This window comes from Rhineura floridana, chromosome 1 (genome assembly GCF_030035675.1).
Source record: "Rhineura floridana isolate rRhiFlo1 chromosome 1, rRhiFlo1.hap2, whole genome shotgun sequence".
NCBI classification, from domain to species: domain Eukaryota; kingdom Metazoa; phylum Chordata; class Lepidosauria; order Squamata; family Rhineuridae; genus Rhineura; species Rhineura floridana.
This window is the reverse complement of record NC_084480.1, coordinates 1,373,283-1,392,259: the sequence shown is the minus strand read 5'-3', so window position 1 is coordinate 1,392,259 and position 18,977 is coordinate 1,373,283. Positions and strand designations below refer to the sequence as shown.

The 18,977-nt window shown below is 44.0% G+C and overlaps 1 protein-coding gene across 2 annotated transcripts in view; it reads left to right on the top strand.

The window, feature by feature from the left end:
- The window catches only part of UNC13B (unc-13 homolog B), a 285,289-nt gene that overhangs the window by 126,210 nt on the left and 140,102 nt on the right, over window positions 1-18,977 (top strand). For both annotated transcript variants that reach the window (XM_061612817.1, XM_061612815.1), the window contains exons 9-10: window positions 14,790-15,116; window positions 15,500-15,590. In XM_061612817.1, the coding sequence (XP_061468801.1) occupies window positions 14,790-15,116; window positions 15,500-15,590 (418 nt within the window). The remainder of the gene's footprint in view (window positions 1-14,789; window positions 15,117-15,499; window positions 15,591-18,977) is intronic.

Below are 18,977 nucleotides of genomic sequence, written 5' to 3'. Positions count from 1 at the left end.
TTAATCTCTTTGAATTTATTTATTCTATATTTATTTATTAAAATTTATACACCGCTTGACTGTAAAAAAAACTATAATAGTTTACAAAAGAATTTAAAATTATTGGTAAAACAGTTAAAAACAATTAATTAAAACATTTAAAAAACAAATTAAAAACAGCAGCAGGCAAAAGAAAAATTAAAACGCCTCAGCATCTATGCATTTGCCTAGGCTTGTCTAACCAGGCACCAAGAAGGATACAGGGAAGACGCCTGCCTGATGTCAATCCCATGTGTTGTGTCCCCAGTGAAACCGAAGGCCCTGTGCACTGTTGCTGTGCAGTCCTTTGCATCCCATGCACCTTCCTTTGCAAGGGCTGCTTGTTTCCTCTTCCCTCCCGTCTCTGAGAGGCGTATAAGCCACTGGCATAGAGGTGTGGAAATGTGTGTTTGGGGCTGTGGTGTATACTGTGAAGTGCCCCAGGTGATATTCATGGCAATCCCACATAGCCACACCTCTTCCAAGACTGTATCATAAAGATGAATTATTGACGAATGCAGACATTGTGGCTGCAATGCGAGGCCTGCTCACCCACCCAGCCCCGCTCCGCTTTGCTTAACATCCAGCCTGATGAAGAGTTCTGGGGGACTTGCTTGCCATTTTGGTTGGTCGTAGTAAAGGGATTCTGGATTTTTTTCAAAATAAAAGTGGCAGCTAAACCCTTAGCCGTTCATACTAATATAACTGACCTCTTCCTTCGCTTAGTTGATTTGGTGGTTTTCTCTCTGAGAAAAGCTTATTTATTTGGCATGCGGAAGACTGACAAATGTCACCCCATGATATGACTTTGCCCCTGCCCTTCTCTGCTCCATTACACCACAAGCAGCCTAGCTATGGCCCCCACACTGCTCCACCCACTGTGGCATCATTCTGTCATGCAATGCAGCCATATCCTGGCCAGGTCTTTATGCCAAAAGAAGAGGAAAATACAGGACCCTGTGGGCATGAAGTCACACTATGATGCAGGTGATAATGCAGTGTGCTTTGGGCTACCTGTAGCTGCTCCTGCCTGACCCAGGTGTAGCAGAACAGGGGATCCCCGTTGTCTTTCTGTATTTCAGCCTCAGCAGAGCTTGCTAGTCCCAAAGCATTGCAGTTCAAAGATTCAGTAAAACTCATAAACGTCCATTGGAATTAAGACTGGGTGAATGTGGCAGAGCAGGGAATGTCTTGTCTTAAATATTGGGGGGGGGGTTACACGTTAAATGCAAGTGGCAGAGCTGTGTTTTTTTAAAAAAAAAACAGGCTTGCTTTGACCTGTTTTTTAAAAAACTATACTGCTGCTTCAAGTGTGACAGAGGTGCAATAAGAAGCAGCTGTTGCACAGTGTTCATCGACAATAGTCCAATGGGATTAATGCTTTTTAAAAGAAAGGGTTGCAGCTGAGCCTTCTCATGAAATAGAGTTGGTGAAAAGTGATTATTTCCACCATGCAAATTTGGGATCCCAGCTGCCTCCCAAGGCGGCACCCAGGAAAGGCTAACACAATCTTACTTGAGGTCTCAAGGCATGCTAACGCTCTTGGCACCAGTCTAGCCGAGATTTGGCCTCCATTGCCTTGCAAGAATCCGACCTCTTAGCATGACTGTGCACCAGGTAAAACGTCCCCATCAGCCGCGTGCCTGCTTTCATTTTCCATTTCGCAGTACTAAGCTTTTTGAACATTCTGTTTTGCACTTGTCCTTCACATCTCCCAACTTTTCCTTGCCTTTTTGAAGAAGATTCGATAGCTTAGACTCCACTGTGAGTGGCCGAACTGACCTGGAATCTGCGTCACAGTCGAGTCAAGTGACAAGCCGCCAGTTGTCATTAGAAAGTCGGCATTCGCTAGAGTTGTCGGATAGGTGGGTGGCCCTCTGTAAAGCCTCCGTGTCAGTGTCCCGTGATGTGGCTTTGGTCTGCTGGGGTTCCTGAGCTAGCTGTTGGTGTTTGCATGCCTTAATTATCTTCCAAATGTAGTAGCAGGCTGACTGTTTGATATTGCTGCTCTTCTCTCTGTGGCTTTTGTTAATGTTGACTTCCTTTTTTATGAAAAATGTAGAATCTTTATCCGTCCTCTGAAGAGAGAAATCATTAGCTCTCCTCCCAACAAGGCCATATATGTTTAGGTGCTTAGTTCTGTCTAATCTATCCTCGTATAATTTCTGTGGGTTCTAATCTGTCGGTATCGTAGCTAGAGTTTGTAGGATTCGTGTTTAAAATTCTGACTTGTCCGTAATAATCTGATGTGTTGTCATCCACCTGAGTAAGGTCAGTAACACCAAGCAATAATAGCAATGGCTCCTTGGTTCGTGCTGCTGTCAACAGGGTTTCCTTTTCCTTTTTTTATCTGTAGTGATAAGCCACTAGAAAGACTGTGGGTTTTCCCCATATTTTTGATAAACTTAACTAGTTAATGCACTTTATTATACACTTAGTGTTATAATGAATTATTTATATCTTTATTGTTTATATGGTCACAGACCCATTACAATAGATAAAATACATAATCAATATGACATCAAAATAATTAAAATACAAAAATACAATAGATAAGACATAAAAGAGATTAGAATTAAGAAAAGAGAATCCTCTTATGACTACTTTGGCAAGGAAGAGGAACTTGGCCACTGACTCAGTTATAAGCTTATTGGTATCAGCCAGAAAATATTTTAAATACCAGTCCAATGTCCTACCAGGAAAGTCCCTCATGATAGGGCCAAGTAGTCTGTTACGTTCCTTCCTATAAAAATTACATGTAAAAAAACCAAGGTCCAATGATTTGACAACCTCATCTTTGCAGGGGCACAACCAGTTCTCACGAGGGACACCTTGAAACCACCCATCCAGAAGAGCAGAAGAAAGACAATTAGACCTAGCTCTAGAAGAAACATGGTGATATACCGAGGGATAGTCAGATTTTCCAAAGAGTTGGCGTATTTGGGAAACTGAAAACTCAAACTTGAATAAATAGGGGAACAAACGTTACGGGCATTTAATACAGAATATTGAAAATCAATATCCTTAATTCTTTGGTCTCAAATAAATTTGGCAGCCCTGAGATCTTATGCATGAAGAAAATCAATAGAAAAACCTGACAAATACAATTTAGTAATAAAAGATTTAAACCAAGAGCTGGTATAAACATCTTTCTGAAGAAGACTTAAATAACTTAAAGAGGAATCACTGTAAACAACCTTAAGCCAGTATCTAAAAGCAAGGTACCAAGCAATACATTCTATTGATGTGAGAGCAGCCTCAAGTCGTCAGCCTGCGGCTGCAACACATCTTGACATTCCAAAAAGTGCTCTGAGGAATTTTGAAAGAACACTCTCCACAACTAAGTTAAATCCCTGGTTCCAAATTGGAACATCGTACAATAACTGTGGCAAACGTTTAGCCTTGAATACCTGAATGGCAGCAGGTATAAATTGAGCCCCCTTGGTATAGAAAAAACGAAGGACGGCCTTAATAGTATTCTGCACTATCTGCACTGCGTATTGTCTATGGGTGGCCCAAGAAAGAGTAGAAGGAAACACAATGCCCAAATATTTAAACTGCTTAACTTGATGTATGTGTTGCCCATCAATTATCCACTTATTTGTCAAGGGATGCCTAAAAAAACAATCTTTGTTTTGCTAAAATTAATTGTCAACAAGTTGGCCTTGTAATAAGTCATCAAAATGCAAAGTAAACGCTTGAGACCTATTTTTGATAAAACATAAGGACTGTGTCATCCACTTATAATAATAATGGGCATTTAGTCTCTGCCAGTTTTGGAGAGTGAAAATCAGATGTTAAACAGTACCCAATCAAATCATTTAAATAACAATTGAATAAAGAATCATGAATTATATTAGTTATATTAGTACATTGCAAATTCCCCCTTTTTAAAATGCTTGCTGATAGACTCCAGTTCCGATAGCTACCTAAAATGTTAGAAGTCACTATTTATTGACATTTTTAATATCCAGCTCTTGTATTTAATGGAGGCTTATAAACAACATACCATATATCACTTTAACGTTATTTTGCTAAAGCCTTCAAAAGGAATACATGCATTAGCTATATTTCACGCTCTCCTATTCCTACCTTAGTAAGTACAATCTAGTATTGATCTGCAATAAAAATAGAAGTGGAGTGTTTCTTAATGTTTTGTGTTAATAAATAACTTCAGTGTTGCATGAAAATGTCATAACACATGCTTATGTTTCATTTTTATGTATGAAACTCATGATATGACTTGGTCTTTATGAAATGCTCCTTTGCAAGTATTCTCTTACAGCTCTCTTTTGTTTTTCACCCTTCTTGCTCCTTCCTTTTTTCCTTTGACCTTCTGTCCTTCTTATACTTTTCCCTCCTCATGTATCAGACAAGGAACTTTAGTTAGCAGTGGGAAAGTCAGGATCATTCCATTTGATTGTGACGTTGGCCAAGAAGAGTATGATGAGAACTATGTGGAATTGGGTGAACAGTTAGTAGGAGATTTTTTAGAAAAAAATCACTGGAGCAGAAGTCTGCAGGAAAGTCTCAGACTTTCAAAAAGGGAGAACTTTGGTCATCATGAAGGAGCAAGGTATTCACAGAAGGTTTGTACAGAATCAGGAGATCTGGGTGTTCCTTGCTATCCAGAGGAATATGACACAATAGAGAAGAAGAAGAAGAAAGCTAAGAAATAACAATTTTGAAGAATGTGACCGAACTGCACTAGAAAATAGTGGTAACCTGGGACTTCCTTGTGAGACGGTTTCTTTGGGCGACATTAAAACAGAAACTGAACGTGACATTTATCCTGCTTATAATGAAACTGAAAAATATAGTGGCAGTCCCACTGAAAGTGAAAAACAGTTACCTGTCTGTCCAGTTCTGCGTCCACACAAAAATGGCCTCCTAGTCAAGAGTGGCAAAGTGTCCACCAATAAACCTGCAAAGCATGATTTGGGATCAGTCCATTTTGGTGGTGAAAATGGTATACACCCAGAAGAGCAAGCTAACTCTTTTGTGCCATTAAGCGTTCTTGAAGAGTTCGACAGCAGTGCATCTGATGAACTCCAGTACTCCCCTGTTTCAGATGATGATGAAATGGAAGAAATAGCTACACTTTCACAGGCATGGTGTGAACCAAATATCCACCATGTTGGAAACCTTACTGACAGCCATGCTGGAAGTGCTATACCCTTATTACAAAGGGAGAAAAACCCTCACAGGACAAGGAGGGGAAACTATGGCTGTCTTAAGCAAGACTTGATCCTCTCTCCCCATATAGAAGAGCCCACTAAAGAATACATTGATGCAATGGATGAATTGCAATGCTTAGTTGAAACTGTGTCTGAATACTTAGCTGAAAAGGAGGAAGAGATTAGTAAGTTTGGAACCCTTCCAAAACTTAAAACTATGAATGAATGTCCATCTCTCAAGCAGGCCAGTGCTGATAAATTAGTAGAGGGGAGTTTCCATTCAGAACAGGCAAAGCCAGAGACAGAGGACATTGAGAGGAGCAAAGGCATACCGGAGGCATTGCTAGACTTGTTTGGAGTGAAGAACACTGTAAACTCCTTGTTTAGTTCTCTCACTGAGAAAGTGGGCTCAGGAACAAAGCATTTAACAGCATCCGTTGAAAAGCTTTTATCTTCAACACCAGATAAATCAGAGGTCCTGGGTCAATCTGAGGGAGGCATTATAAATACATTTTCAAGTAAGCCTGAATCTTACAATGTCTCTTCATAACAGAAAACAGAAAGTAAATCACATGTAAAGTTGATTACAACAATTTCCTCTTTCATCCACAATAGCTGTGAGAGACAAGCCGGTGATGCCAATGTGGGCATCCCGGAAAAAGCTGTGAGAGATGTCAATGCTTCTCCGATCCCTGGTGTTCAGGATGCTTCAGCAAAAAATGCCTAGTCCTCCTTTCAGAACCCAGGTTCAGTAGTGAATTCTGTCTTAGGTATGTTCAAGCCTTTAAAAATCTTCTCTGAAAAAGAAGCACCAAAGAGAGAGACTGTAAAACAGGAGAAGCCTACGAAGGTGGACACTCCACATCCTAGTGCTTGTGAAGTGAAAGTAAGCTAGAAACCACATGAAGATAATGCCAGACCCACAAATGTTGCCTCTCCTGAAATGAGCAAGTACGAAACAGAAGCAAGCACAAGCAGCGGCCCAGTGTCTTCAATCTTTGGTGAACTCTCGAGCTCTGTTAGTTCTTTCAGCTTGAAAGCCAGTTTTGAGAGTCTGGCTGTTCCCAAGCAACCACGTGGGCCCCAGAAGTCTTCTGATGGGCCTCATATCACTAGTCAGCCTGATAAAGTTGTTAAAGAACATCCAGACACTGCAAGAAATCAACATCCTGCAGGAAAAGTATTGGAAAACAAGCAAAATGAAGCTAAAAAGAGGACTAACGCCCAACTACCACAGCAGAGGGAATCATCTGGTAACTTTTTTAATCCATTTAAAAAATCTTTCAGCCAGTTGATGCTCCCTTCTTCTACTGAATCTATGTTAAAAGAGACACCCTTGGGCGTGGGAAAAAGTCACTGTTCTGAAGATGACGTCAGAAAAGCTAGCTCTCCAAGCAGTGATTCCAGTTTTTTTTCCACTGGTAAGCCACAGATTCTCTTTTTGAGCAGCTTTAGCTTTTCAGATAAACAACAAGATAATAAAGAAAGGCTAGGAACTTTCACGTCATTCTTGAAAGTTGCTTCTGCTGAAAACCTGACAACTTCAAAAGATCAAACTGGCCAACAGAGTTTTAGTGACAAGCTACTAAATGCTGAAGAGGGTCACAAAAGCACCAATTCAGAAGGTGCCGAAATGGCCCCTCAGAGACTTCTTCAGTTCCTGATGTACCTGAAAGAAAAGAGGAGTCAATGAGGAAAAATGAAACTAGCAAAGAAGATGGTCTGGGTGCACGAAAAAGTGGACATACAAATCAGATTGCTTCAGACACTTCAAAAATTGCACACAAGGAGCATGATCACAATCGCATGAGTGTCCAAGATCACAAAGATTCAAAATGTAGCAGGGCACTGGCAGGTATACCAAAAGTATCTGACTTAAATACTAAGGTAGGAAAATCCATGCCTACTAGTAGAATCAGAGAGGGTAAGGTGATGGATGATATTCAAGAGAAGGCCATGCAGCAGAGTCCGGGTTTGCTTTCAGGACTTTTCCGGCATTCATCTTCAGACCATATCACATACAGGGAAGAGCTGAATGTTAAAAATGAAACTGAGAGCCAGAAGAGTGGCCTACTTTCTGGATTATTGAAGTTTGCTTCAAGTGAAAACATGTCTGAGTGTAAGCCAGATGAGACAAAAACAAGCTCTCTTGGTATAATGAAGTTTTTTGAAAGCAGCAAAGAGGCTAGTTCTGGAGAAAAGTCCATGGCTTACATGTGACTCCCAGTACCCAAGAAAATGTTGGGGGAAAACAGGAGATGGCTAGCTTCATAAGGAATGTCATGCACAAACCAAAAGAAAAAGTAGAGGAGAGAGTGACTGAGACTGCTAAGATGAATGGACATTTGCCTCACCTAGAATTTAACGAAATGGACAGTGAACATGTTCCCTTCCATCAGCGATCCAACTCTCAGAATGCTTTAAGCTCACAGCAAAAGGTACAAGAATTTACGGCAAAACCAACCCTTTGTGGACAAGATACAGATTCCAATATTTATCAAGCAGTTCTCAGTGAAAGATCAAATGCATTTCTCTGCTCTTCTTTACGTAATGCAAAATTATATGACTGCTCAGGGCATTATCTTGCCTTTGAGGAAACAAGAAGTCGTTCTGGCTTTGACTGGGAATATGATGCAGGAAAATATTCTTTGAATGCTCACCAGGTTCCCTTGCCAGTTTATTGTGTCTTAAAGCAGAATTCTGTCCCACTGGCAGAGTTTCTGGAGTGGCCTGAATCTAATGACACAATAGTAAATTTGTGTAACAAAGATGGAAATGCAAACTTAATGGATTGGAGGTCAAATGCAAATTTTGATACACAGAGCATAGATTTAAGTGTCATGTCACATGAATCATTTGATTGGTTAGATTTAATTGTAGAAGAAACCGAGATGTGGGCACCTCATTCTTTCAATGGAAACCTTCCCCTATTCGATGGCTGCAACTATATTTTGGAAGAGATGCCCATGGACTTAAGCTATTAATATTTTTGTGATGATGATATGTGGACCTTAATTGATCAGGAGTCCTTGAGCTTGGAAGGAAGCTTTGTATATTCATCTTACAGCCAGAAGTACCAGGACTGGCTGATGTTGCTTGAGAATGGTGTTTGGTGGCCTTCAGAAGATGGCAATTGCGGATACTACATGTACAGTGATGGTCAGTACGTTTATTCTCTACTCACCGATCCTACTGGGCAGTATGTCTGTATATGCACTCCTGACACTTATACTCATCCAGACTACTGGGATTATAATTATACAAAGATTGCTTTGCAGAACACTGGCTTGGGAGATAACATGATCACTGTTTGTGGGTTCAAAGTGCCTCTTGGTAATGAAGAAGAATTATTCTGGTTTGCTGAAGAGGAGCAATTGGATAATTACTTTGTAAACAAACCACTTGATTTGTCTGTAGCTCTGCAAAGAAGTGATCAACTTATGAACATGAATTTAGAGATGTTTGAGGAGTCCATTTATTACCACAGAGAGCAACCTTTAGACTTTTCAGGGTACAAATTGCAAAAACTCATAGACTTTAGACCTGAGCGTGAAATGGAGTGGTGTTCAGAAGAGCCTCCTTTAACCCTTGACCTTAGAGTTCATTCCAGGATGAATTCTAGTGGGAGGCTACAAGAGGAAGCTCAACCCAAACAGCCAGACAGGACCCCTATGACCGTTTCTGAAAGTGGGCCTTCGAGATGGTTTGGCTTCCGTATATTTCAGTCTTCTGCTAAGTCTGAGCCGCTGTCAGTGTCTCAGAGTGTGACAGAAGTCAAAACACCTGAAGAAAATAAAAAGCCATCAGTGAGCAACTTTACATCTTTATTTCCTGCTTTGGGTGGCCTGATGGGTAAGGGTTTGGATGGGCATGAATCACTAGAAGATGTGGTTGTGAAGAAAGGAGACACTCCACTGGAGTTGTTGGGAAACAAAAATGATGCTCTTCCAACTATGCCACCCAGAAAAATAGAAGAGGATATGCAAAACCATCAGCGCATAGAGTGTACACCAGAGAGAAAAGATACAGACAGGTTGGATAAGTCTGTTAGGTATGAAAAGCCAATCACTCCTCAGAATGCTCAGCTGAAAAAGCCTCAGCTGGTCAGATCTCCTTCTCAGCTAAGCCAGGGTCCCATGGACAGCAGGAGCAGCCAGCTGGACAAAAGTGTTACGCCTGCTCCCGTCCCGAGTCAGCAAAGGGCCAACGTGAGGAGGGATGGACCCAAGGCGACTCAGTCAGTCCCCAGCCAGACATCCACAGAGGCTGAGGACACCTTGTCTAAGAGAGCACGGAAGATTTTTAGTCTGGGAGAAGACTCGTCCTCAACTGCAGAGCCTGATAAAAGTCAACCTTCTGGGCTTTTTAATTTCTTTAAAACACAGGTAAACAAAGCACCACAGCCCTCGCCAGCAGCATAACCTAATTTGGTGGAAAATGAAACCGAGAAGAAAATGCCTCAGGAGCAGATGGAATCCACAGGCACTGCATCGTTCTTTGGTTCCATTGGGGTCCTTTTCAAAGTAGACGCAGCTCCTTCCCCATCAAATGCCAGGGTCCCCCCAAAAAGTGGAGTCCACACCTCAGCAAAAACAAGGGAGAAAACTGGCCAGCATAAGCATCCTGCCACTGCCTCTCGTGCCCCTGTGGAGCAGGCGGGTGGGGAGGTTGCCACGAAGCCCACTGTCCCTAGTGAAGAACCACACAGAGAGGTAGGAAGGGGAACTGTTCAAGTGAAGGGGATTCCCAGAGCAGGAAACGCAGCATCCCAGCCATCTCCTGTGCATGCAGGCCCTGGGGTGGGCCAAGCAAGTCAGCCACCAGCACAGCACGGCAGTGGGCCAGCTGTTGCGCCAGGACAGCAACAAGGCAGCCCTACCGGAACTGTCCGTGATGAAACTCAGCCAGGTGAGGCCAATCAGCCCCCAAGGGAGCCTGGATTTAGCTGGCCATTTGGCTGCTCTCAGGCTGCATCTTCAAAGCCTCAGCCAGCCAGCACTGCCCCAAAGAAAGCCCCAGCTCCTGCACCAGTTCCTAATGCCAAGCCCCCAGAAGCTGAAGATCTGTTCAAGATGCCTTCTTTTCTGTCCGGAGGGCCCACTGCAAAGAAACATGTGCCTCAGAGTAGCTCCAGCGTCAGCTTTTTCAACCTGACCTCCTTCCTGGATGAAAAACTATGTGCTGCTCCCGAAAGGAGAAATCTTGTGAAGCCACCTCAGCAGCAAGCAACCGTAAAGCCCCCTGTGAAGCAGTGTGTTTCTGTTGACTCTGACATTGACCTTGCCAGGCAGCAGCAGGGCTTGGGGAATAAAGAGGCAACTGCTGCTGATGTTATAGAGACTGCACTTGGTGAGCAAGAGGCCTTTGGACTGGACTGCAAGGCAAGTGAGTTACAAACGTCTGTAGCTGAACATTCTGTGGCAAGTGCTTCAGAAGCAAAAAATGAGGAAGCAAAAAATGAGCAAAAAATGCCTTTAGTGTCTGGTAGATTTCCTGATGATGATACAAATAGAGAAGATCGGTCAGTTTGTCTTGAGCCGGGCCCTGAAGTTCCTGAGCTGCAGGAGGATGGTACCTCCTCCCCTCTGGAGATCCTGAAACCAGCCGAACAGCTGCAAGACAATGCAGAAAAGAGTGATATTGTGTTGTCCTCTGAGAGAGAATTTGTTCCTTCAGTTGGGAACAAGACTTCTGAAAAGACAGAACCTAGTTCAGTTTTTGGTGAGACTTCTGTGGCTCTTGTGGCTGCTGCTGCTGCTCCTGAAGACTTTTCACAGGAGGTCATATCTGAAGGAAAACCAAATGTACCTGAAGTGAAGTTAATGGATCCCAAGCAACCAGATAGTACTCCATCTACTGCTGGAAAGCAGCAGGCCCAGAGCCAAAGACCTCTCCCTAAAATGCCAGCAGCACCTAACCTTCGGGAAAAGCCTAAAGAATCCAAGAGTGGCAAATCTGTTCTAGATTCCTCTGCTGAAACTTTTTCAAGCTTCATGACAAAAATGAAACCCTCTAAAACATTGTCCGGCTTCTTTTCCCAGCCTCAAATTCTAGCAGCTCCTGGTGCACAAGAGACAAGCATTTCATTGTTTGGTCTTTCATCTCTGCCAAGTGGGCCTTCGCCAACATTTACAAGTGATCTCTTTGATATTTTTAAAGGAACAACGCAAGAGGCCCCTTCAAAGCCTGCAGGGACTTCAAAGCCCCAGGATGCTAGTTCTAGGACCAGGGAGGCTGTAGGCCCAGATCTTGGTAAAGGCTCCACAAAGCAAAACAAAACATTTAGAGACAAATTGTTAGAGACAGATGCCAACAGTGTTGTAAAACAAGACCAAACAAGATGTCACTTCTGTTTGGGCAGAAAAGAACTCAACAAAAAAAAAAATGGTGAAAGTGGAGTGAAAGACCTGAAAAGGGTCAAGAACCTCCATCTAACGCTTCAGCAACTTTAGTTTCAAGTACGGACCGGCGCCCTGAAGAGATGCAGCTGGACACTGTCTTGATGATGTCTGATGCACCAAGGAACACTGCCCTGTGTAGTCAAGATGTATGTGATGCAGCTAACAGAGAAGCAGCTGGAAGGCTGGATAAGACCAAAGTGCATGCAGAGGAAAAGGATACTCTCCCTGATGGTGAAGAGCAACCAGACCTGAAATTGGAAACCGATGTTAGTGTTGACCAGATGGATTTGGGTCGTGCAGCTGAGCTGGAACACAAGGTTGACAAGGCAAGTGAAAAACTGAACCAGTCAGAATTGAATGCTGCACTAACAATTGAACAAGTAGCTATAAAGAATGAGGCAGGTGTTGATCTTTATCCACCAGACACATTTGGGACCCTGGAAATGTAACCAAAAGCTGCTGCAAATGATTTGCTCCATGGAGATAAGCGTAGGATCCCTGAAATAGAGTCTGATATTCCAGCTGAACAGAAAGAGCCTTTAATGATCAATGAAGTGGCCCCAGAGGCTGCTCCCTTGAAAAGCAGTTTGGAGAGTCAGAGTAAGCCTGCCAGTATTCCTACAGATGCCAGTAACACCAAACCCATGTTTGAAATTCTAAGCATTCCAACTTTGACAAAATTCAGCTTCATGTCTTCAACAGGTAGCAGCGTGCCATTTGGGTCTGTTTTCTCAACACATCCAACTTCTGCAAGGAAGCTGGCAGCTGAGCCAGGCCTCGTATCTAGCTTCAACAAGTTTTCCTCAGCTCTGTTGGGTGGAGGAAGGGATGAGAAAACTGGTAAAGTGGAGAGTGTTCAGGGGGCAGTGTTTGGAAGGAAGCGAGACTTCTCGTTTCCATGGCAAAAAGATGCCACGGAGGTGTGTATCAAGAGGGAACCAGATGTGCCACCATCAAAAGCTTCCTCCAAACAGGAAGTGCCCCCAAATGCTTTACCCAAACTCGATTCCAGGGCACCACAGGCTGTAACCAAAGCTGAGGAACAAGTACCAGACATGATCAGCACTGACCTTTCTGCCTGTGATGAACCAGCTGACTGGGCTGCTGATTCAGACCTTTCTTCAAAGCAGCCTGACAGCTTGGGCAAAGAATGCCTAGATGTGTCCAGCAACGAGCCAGAGTTTGAGGTCTCCAAAGAAACAGAAGATGAGCCAAGTACTGTTCGCAGTGAGCCTCTTGCTCTGTCTTTGGAAGAACTAACAGAAGGGGCTGCACGTGCTCCGGGTGAAGCGGAGCAGAAGTGAGGTGCCCCTTGTTCGGAAATGGAAGCACTTGCCCCTGGATTGCAGCCACTGTAGATATCTGCCCACGTAGTTCAGGCTTATCTGGACCGTGTTTGGTATTAGTAGTAGTGTCCTGGTGGTAGATAGAGTGGTGAACTCTTCCTACTAGACTGCACAGCCTGTCCTGTCACTCCTCTTCTTGGCTTCTGGTTTCCTTTGTTTTGAAAGGCTGTGATTAGTTTCCCCCTTCATTTTCCTTTCGTGTCTCTGTGAGAGAAAGAGCTGCTTTGAATATTTGTTTCATCAGCCTTTCATAACCTAATCGTGTGTGTGTGTGTGAGCAGCTGACACTTTAAGAACAACTTGCACCTCCTGATTATAAGAGGGGGGCGCGACTACAGAATAGGCTATGCAACTCTTTAGAGAAAATCAGGGGGTTTACTGGGAGGCCTGGAGACTGTTTGCAAAAAGGTTTAGACAGCATAAAATGCATTCGTGTTTTAAGTTGGGAGCTACAGATAGCAACAAAGGCTGTTTGATTTGTAGCAGTACAGTCACCGATGCCACTACTTAGTCATTTCTACACCCATTGTGGTAGGCTTCCACATCTAATACCTCCTCCCTCCCACCAATTGACACCAGGGTTAGGTAAACATGGTTGTAAGCTATGAAGGGTAGTGATGCTGAAATGTCAAGTTCTTGCTGCTCAGAAGTGGTTGCTGACCAGATGACAGGATTCAGGATTTTCTCTCCTTTTCCCAGCAATATTCAGTGCACTGGCTGAATATGCTTTGTTGTGTTAGCCTGCAGGCACATGGAGCCAAGGAGGAACTACCAAGGGCGTCCTTTCCTACCTTGGTGCCCCTCTAAGCAAGTTGACATCTGGCTTTCCATCTCCCTTATCTTGAAATCATGCTTCTGTACTGAAGAGAACTGCAGCCACATTTTATACAGCAGATGTCAGTATATTAAGTGACTTCTGCCCACTGTGTGTCCCTGTCCAGGTTATGCCTGTTGCCCCTTCCTAGTTACAGTCCTGCCCAGCAGAAAAATCTTTGCTAAGTCTGGACTCCTGTTCCACCAAAGCACCCACCTCCAGACAATTAGCCTAGCAATGAACCTGCTTCCTCCTTCCTCCTTCCTCGCCAGCCTGTTTTCCAAGGTACAGATGGAGCTTACACAGTAGCTGCCATGGGACCTGTTGCAGAAGACTCTGCCTGTGTAGGCTGCCAAAAGCCAGACAGCACTTACATATCAGCCCTAAAGCATTCATGCCCCTTCCCTACTAGGATTCAACAATGGAGAGAGAGTGTATGTGGGCGTCTTGTTGAATTAACAGCTCCTGGTGCAATAGCTCCAACCTTATAATAATCAGATGCTTCAAAAACAACAACAAAAAGGGTCCATGTTGTGCTGAAAAGCAAGGCTGCTTATTGTAGATGGCAGCTGCAACAGGATCCTTTTGCAACCACTGCAACTTCTTTAAAATGTGCGCATATGGAAAGGCAGCGAAGATGAAACCCTCACGTTGCAGAATCCACGTGTAGTTGATACAATAGTAAGAAATGTTGTAAGAATGTGTTAGGTGTAGCAGCTTAGAGGTTCAATGTGCAACTCTCTGCTGTGGCAGCATGAAATCTTCACAGCCATTCCTAATTTTGCTGTGGGCTATAAAGGCTGCATAGCAGTTCACGTTCTGGGTTTCTCAGTGATGTATTATTAGGGCCCAGAGGCGGCAGACTCAGTGTGACAGGCAATTGTGAACAGTAGGTGTGCTGTGCAAGAGACCTTGGCTCACTTACATTAGATCCATTGGCCTTGTGCAGCTAGGGCTGTGTGTGTGTGTGCGTGTGGTGTTGTTTCCTGGCTGCCACTACCCTTTGACTTACCAGTGTCTTGCTCTCTCATAGTCCTGGCAGCAGCAGTAAGTTTGGCTCCTCCTGTAACGTCAGTCAGGGAAGCTCTCAGCTGAGCGAGCTGGACCAATCTCATGGGAGTGCCCCCACCTCTGAACATGAAGACGAGCTCACGGAAGGGGTGGCATTGCTGTCGTCTGCTGCTCCTTACCAGAGGGAGGGCCCTGCCTTGTATGGTGAGCAGCGTGAGGTCCAGGAAACGCACAGCAAAGGAGAGGAGGGGCCGGACAGAGAGGGGAAAGTGAAAAAGCATGCCACATCTCAACTACCTCCTGAAGTGGAGAAGCCCAAAGAAGTTGCCACAAAGGCGCCAGACACCAGGTAGGTGGTGCACATGTACCCCAGGTTTCCTGTGGTTGAACTTGAAATCACTTGGTTGATACCTGGTCTCAGGTAATTCTGTAGTTTCTGCTGTCGGAAAGGGAAGGGGAAACGTCATTACTTTCGCTCACATCTTGTGGGCAGTGGGGCGCATTCCTTACAGGGTCTGCTGTACAATAGTCATCCCTGTTTGTCTCACCTTTGTGCTTTCTCCGTACTGTTGAACCTAATCATTCTCTCTCTTTTGCTGCCCATTCTGGATCTCCTGGGGCCAACCGTTTTCAGTTTGTGTTCCCACAATTTTTAAAAATTCAATTTATTGTAGCACTTTAAGTTTCATGAGGTCTCCAGCATTCATTTTCCCCCTTTTTCTTTTCTGCAAGTGACCTTGATGAAAACGTGCTTCTGCCCATTCTCCCAGCAAGAGCCCTCTGGATCCGAGCCATTAATAAAGTGCGGCTTCAGTTTCAAGAGGTAGGCCTGACAGAGTGCTTCATTTCTTCCTGTCTGTGTTTGAAGGTTGCTTTACTTGTCCAAGAGAGACACCCTGCCAGAGCCAGCTCTGCAAATGTGGCTGGAGAGGCGCACGCAAGGACTTGCTAGAGTTGATGGCAGGCATAACTTGTTGATACCATGGTGCAGGGGTGCAGTACTTGTGGCCATCTTGATGCTCTTGGTCTCTCAACTCGCATTAAGCCACGTGTGTTATGTGATTTACCTGAAAGGAGCAGGCTTTTACCCTGCGTTCAAATCACCGAGACGTTAGACTTCATAAAATAAGAAAAGTTACTTTATTTATAAAAATATATAGTTAACATAAGAACATAAGAAGAGCCTGCTGGATCAGGCCAGTGGCCCATCTAGTCCAGCATCCTGTTCTCACAGTGGCCAACCAGGTGCCTGGGGGAAGCCCGCAAGCAGGACCCGAGTGCAAGAACACTCTCCCCTCCTGAGGCTTCCAGCAACTGGTTTTCAGAAGCATGCTGCCTCTGACTAGGTTGGCACAGCACAGCCATCACGGCTAGTAGCCATTGATAGCCCTGTCCTCCATGAATTTGTCTAATCTTCTTTGAAAGCCATCCAAGCTGGTGGCCATTACTGCATCTTGTGGGAGCAAATTCCATAGTTTAACTATGCGCTGAGTAAAGAAGTACTTCCTTTTGTCTGTCCTGAATCTTCCAACATTCAGCTTCTTGGAATGTCCACGAGTTCTAGTATTATGAGAGGGGGAGAAGAACTTTTCTCTATCCACTTTCTCAATGCCATGCATAATTTTATACACTTCTATCATGTCTCCTCTGACCCGCCTTTTCTCTAAACTAAAAAGCCCCAAACGCTGCAACCTTTCCTCGTAAGGGAGTCGCTCCATCCCCTTGATCATTCTGGTTGCCCTCTTCTGAACCTTTTCCAACTCTATAATATCCTTTTTGAGATGAGGCGACCAGAACTGTACACAGTATTCCAAATGCGGCCGCACCATAGATTTATACAACGGCATTATGATATCGACTGTTTTATTTTCAATACCTTTCCTAATTATCGCTAGCATGGAATTTGCCTTTTTCACAGCTGCCGCACACTGGGTCAACATTTTCATCGTGCTGTCCACTACAACCCCGAGGTCTCTCTCCTGGTTGGTCACCGCCAGTTCAGACCCCATGAGTGTATATGTGAAATGAAGATTTTTTGCTCCAATATGCATAATTTTACACTTGTTTATATTGAATTGCATTTGCCATTTTTCCGCCCATTCACTCAGTTTGGAGAGGTCTTTTTGGAGCTCTTCGCAATCCCTTTTTGTTTTAACAACCCTGAACAATTTAGTATCGTCAGCAAACTTGGCCACTTCACTGCTCACTCCTAATTCTAGGTCATTAATGAACAAGTTCTGTCTTTCTAGCTAGCTAAATAAGTTGGAGGCACAACAGCCAGGCTTGGACATTCACCCCATGCTAGAGGAGAGAGGGAACAAAGACAGAATGCCTTCTCTCCTTCAGTTGGATGGAGAAGCAGGAAGGAGAGCTTGGAACTGAGGTCAGCTCCCTGAGAGTATCAGTTTACAATGGAAGGAAGACAGGTAGAGGAGCATCAGGTAAAGGCAGCTGGAGGACCCTCTCTCTATCTCCCCTCAGGCAGGCAAAAAGAACCAAATGGGAGTTGCTCTTGCCACACTTCTAACAGTCACCTTGTTTGCAAAGAGGATGCCTCTCCATGGAACAGCATTGATAAGATGCATCACTTTGCATCTTCTAGGACAAGGGTGGGGAACCTTTTGCTCTCCAGATGTTGCTCCCAGCAGCCCCAGCAAGCATGGCTGATGGCCAAGAATGACATGTTGTCCTTAAGCAACATATGGAGGACCAAAGTTGCCCCTCACCTTTGTTTTGGGAACCCCCACAGATATACTGCTTACCCTCAATTGCACCCATTTTAGAGCTGTTAGAGATAGTGAATTATGACACACCTCAAATGTGAGCTAGAAGCACAGGTTCCAGCTGAAGTGGCAGCTTGGTTTTGCTAATGGACCTGGTGGGATAGGGTCCGTTCCTGAAACCATTGGACCCAAACTGGAATCTGGAAGTGCAGCCATGCTCTTGTAGCATGGATAGGAGTCCCTTGACAGTCCCCCACTTGTGACGAGACACACACTCTCAATGCTTCTGTGTGTGCATCCTACATTATGCATCAAACACCATAAAGGCTTGGCACATGCTTGTGAATGCACAGGGAAATGCGGATACCTTCTCCTTATGGGCCATGGGACACCCTTGGAATGCAAAGGTGCATGGGTTAGAATGTGAATTTTATTTTATTTATTTATGATTTGATTTATATCCCGCCCTTCCTCCCAGAAGGAGCCCAGGGTGGGAAACAGAAAATGCTAAAAACACTTTAAAACATCATAAAAATTTCCACCTTTGGGTGATCTCCTCTCTAGCTCTGTTGCAAATGAACTGTAACCAGCCTTGGGTCAAATCAGGACTTAAAAGCTGTGAACATTTGGCTAGGATCTGCATCTGTTCGCACCAGATGTGGTTGGAGCTCAGGCAGGCAAGCCAGAGTGTGGATTTCACTCTGCTGTGTTTGTCAGCAGCCGGCATCACAGCTGTTGTATGTGGCAAGCAAAATGAACAAATCTAGCCTTGTGTGTCTTCTGGTTTCAAGTATTCTAAGGCAACAGGCTGGCCAGAAACCGTTCCCTGTCTGCCCTGGAGTTTCAGGTGCCTGTGAGGAGCCACTGGTGCGCATCTCGTGTACAGTTCAACATAACAAATGCATATGTATGTCACATAGTATACATAAGGCTGTAAAAATCCATGTACTGTATTATTTTAAAATAATATACATTTCACCACTTTAAAAATCCTTATTTATAGCTCCATCTGGTATTATAGTCTCTCTTTGTGTGTGTGCGTGTGCACACGCTGGATTTACATGCATTAACTATTGATATAGTTGTATGAATATCTCCATAGTCTGCACATTGTACTTAATAAAGTTTCCAACACTTCTATCCAGGTTAATTAATATTATATTAATAGGGCTTTCTGGGTAAATAGAAAGTGAATCCACCTGGAATGAGAATCAGGAAAGAATTACCTGTCAATAACCAGGCTCGTTAAGGAGACACAAATGGATTGTGTCTTTCTTGCTGCTGGTAAAGTAGAACCATCTTGGAAAGCCTTTGACTGTTCTCCAGAGGTAACCCTGTGTATGCTGCTGCGGCTGTTTCCTTATCAGCTCTGAGGAAGTGATCTGCTAACTTTCTGAACTAAGTTGTAATGCAGGTGCAGTCTACATCTTACAAAAAGCTGCAGAATGGGAGTTGCAAATTCCCTCTTTTAATTGCTTTAACATTTA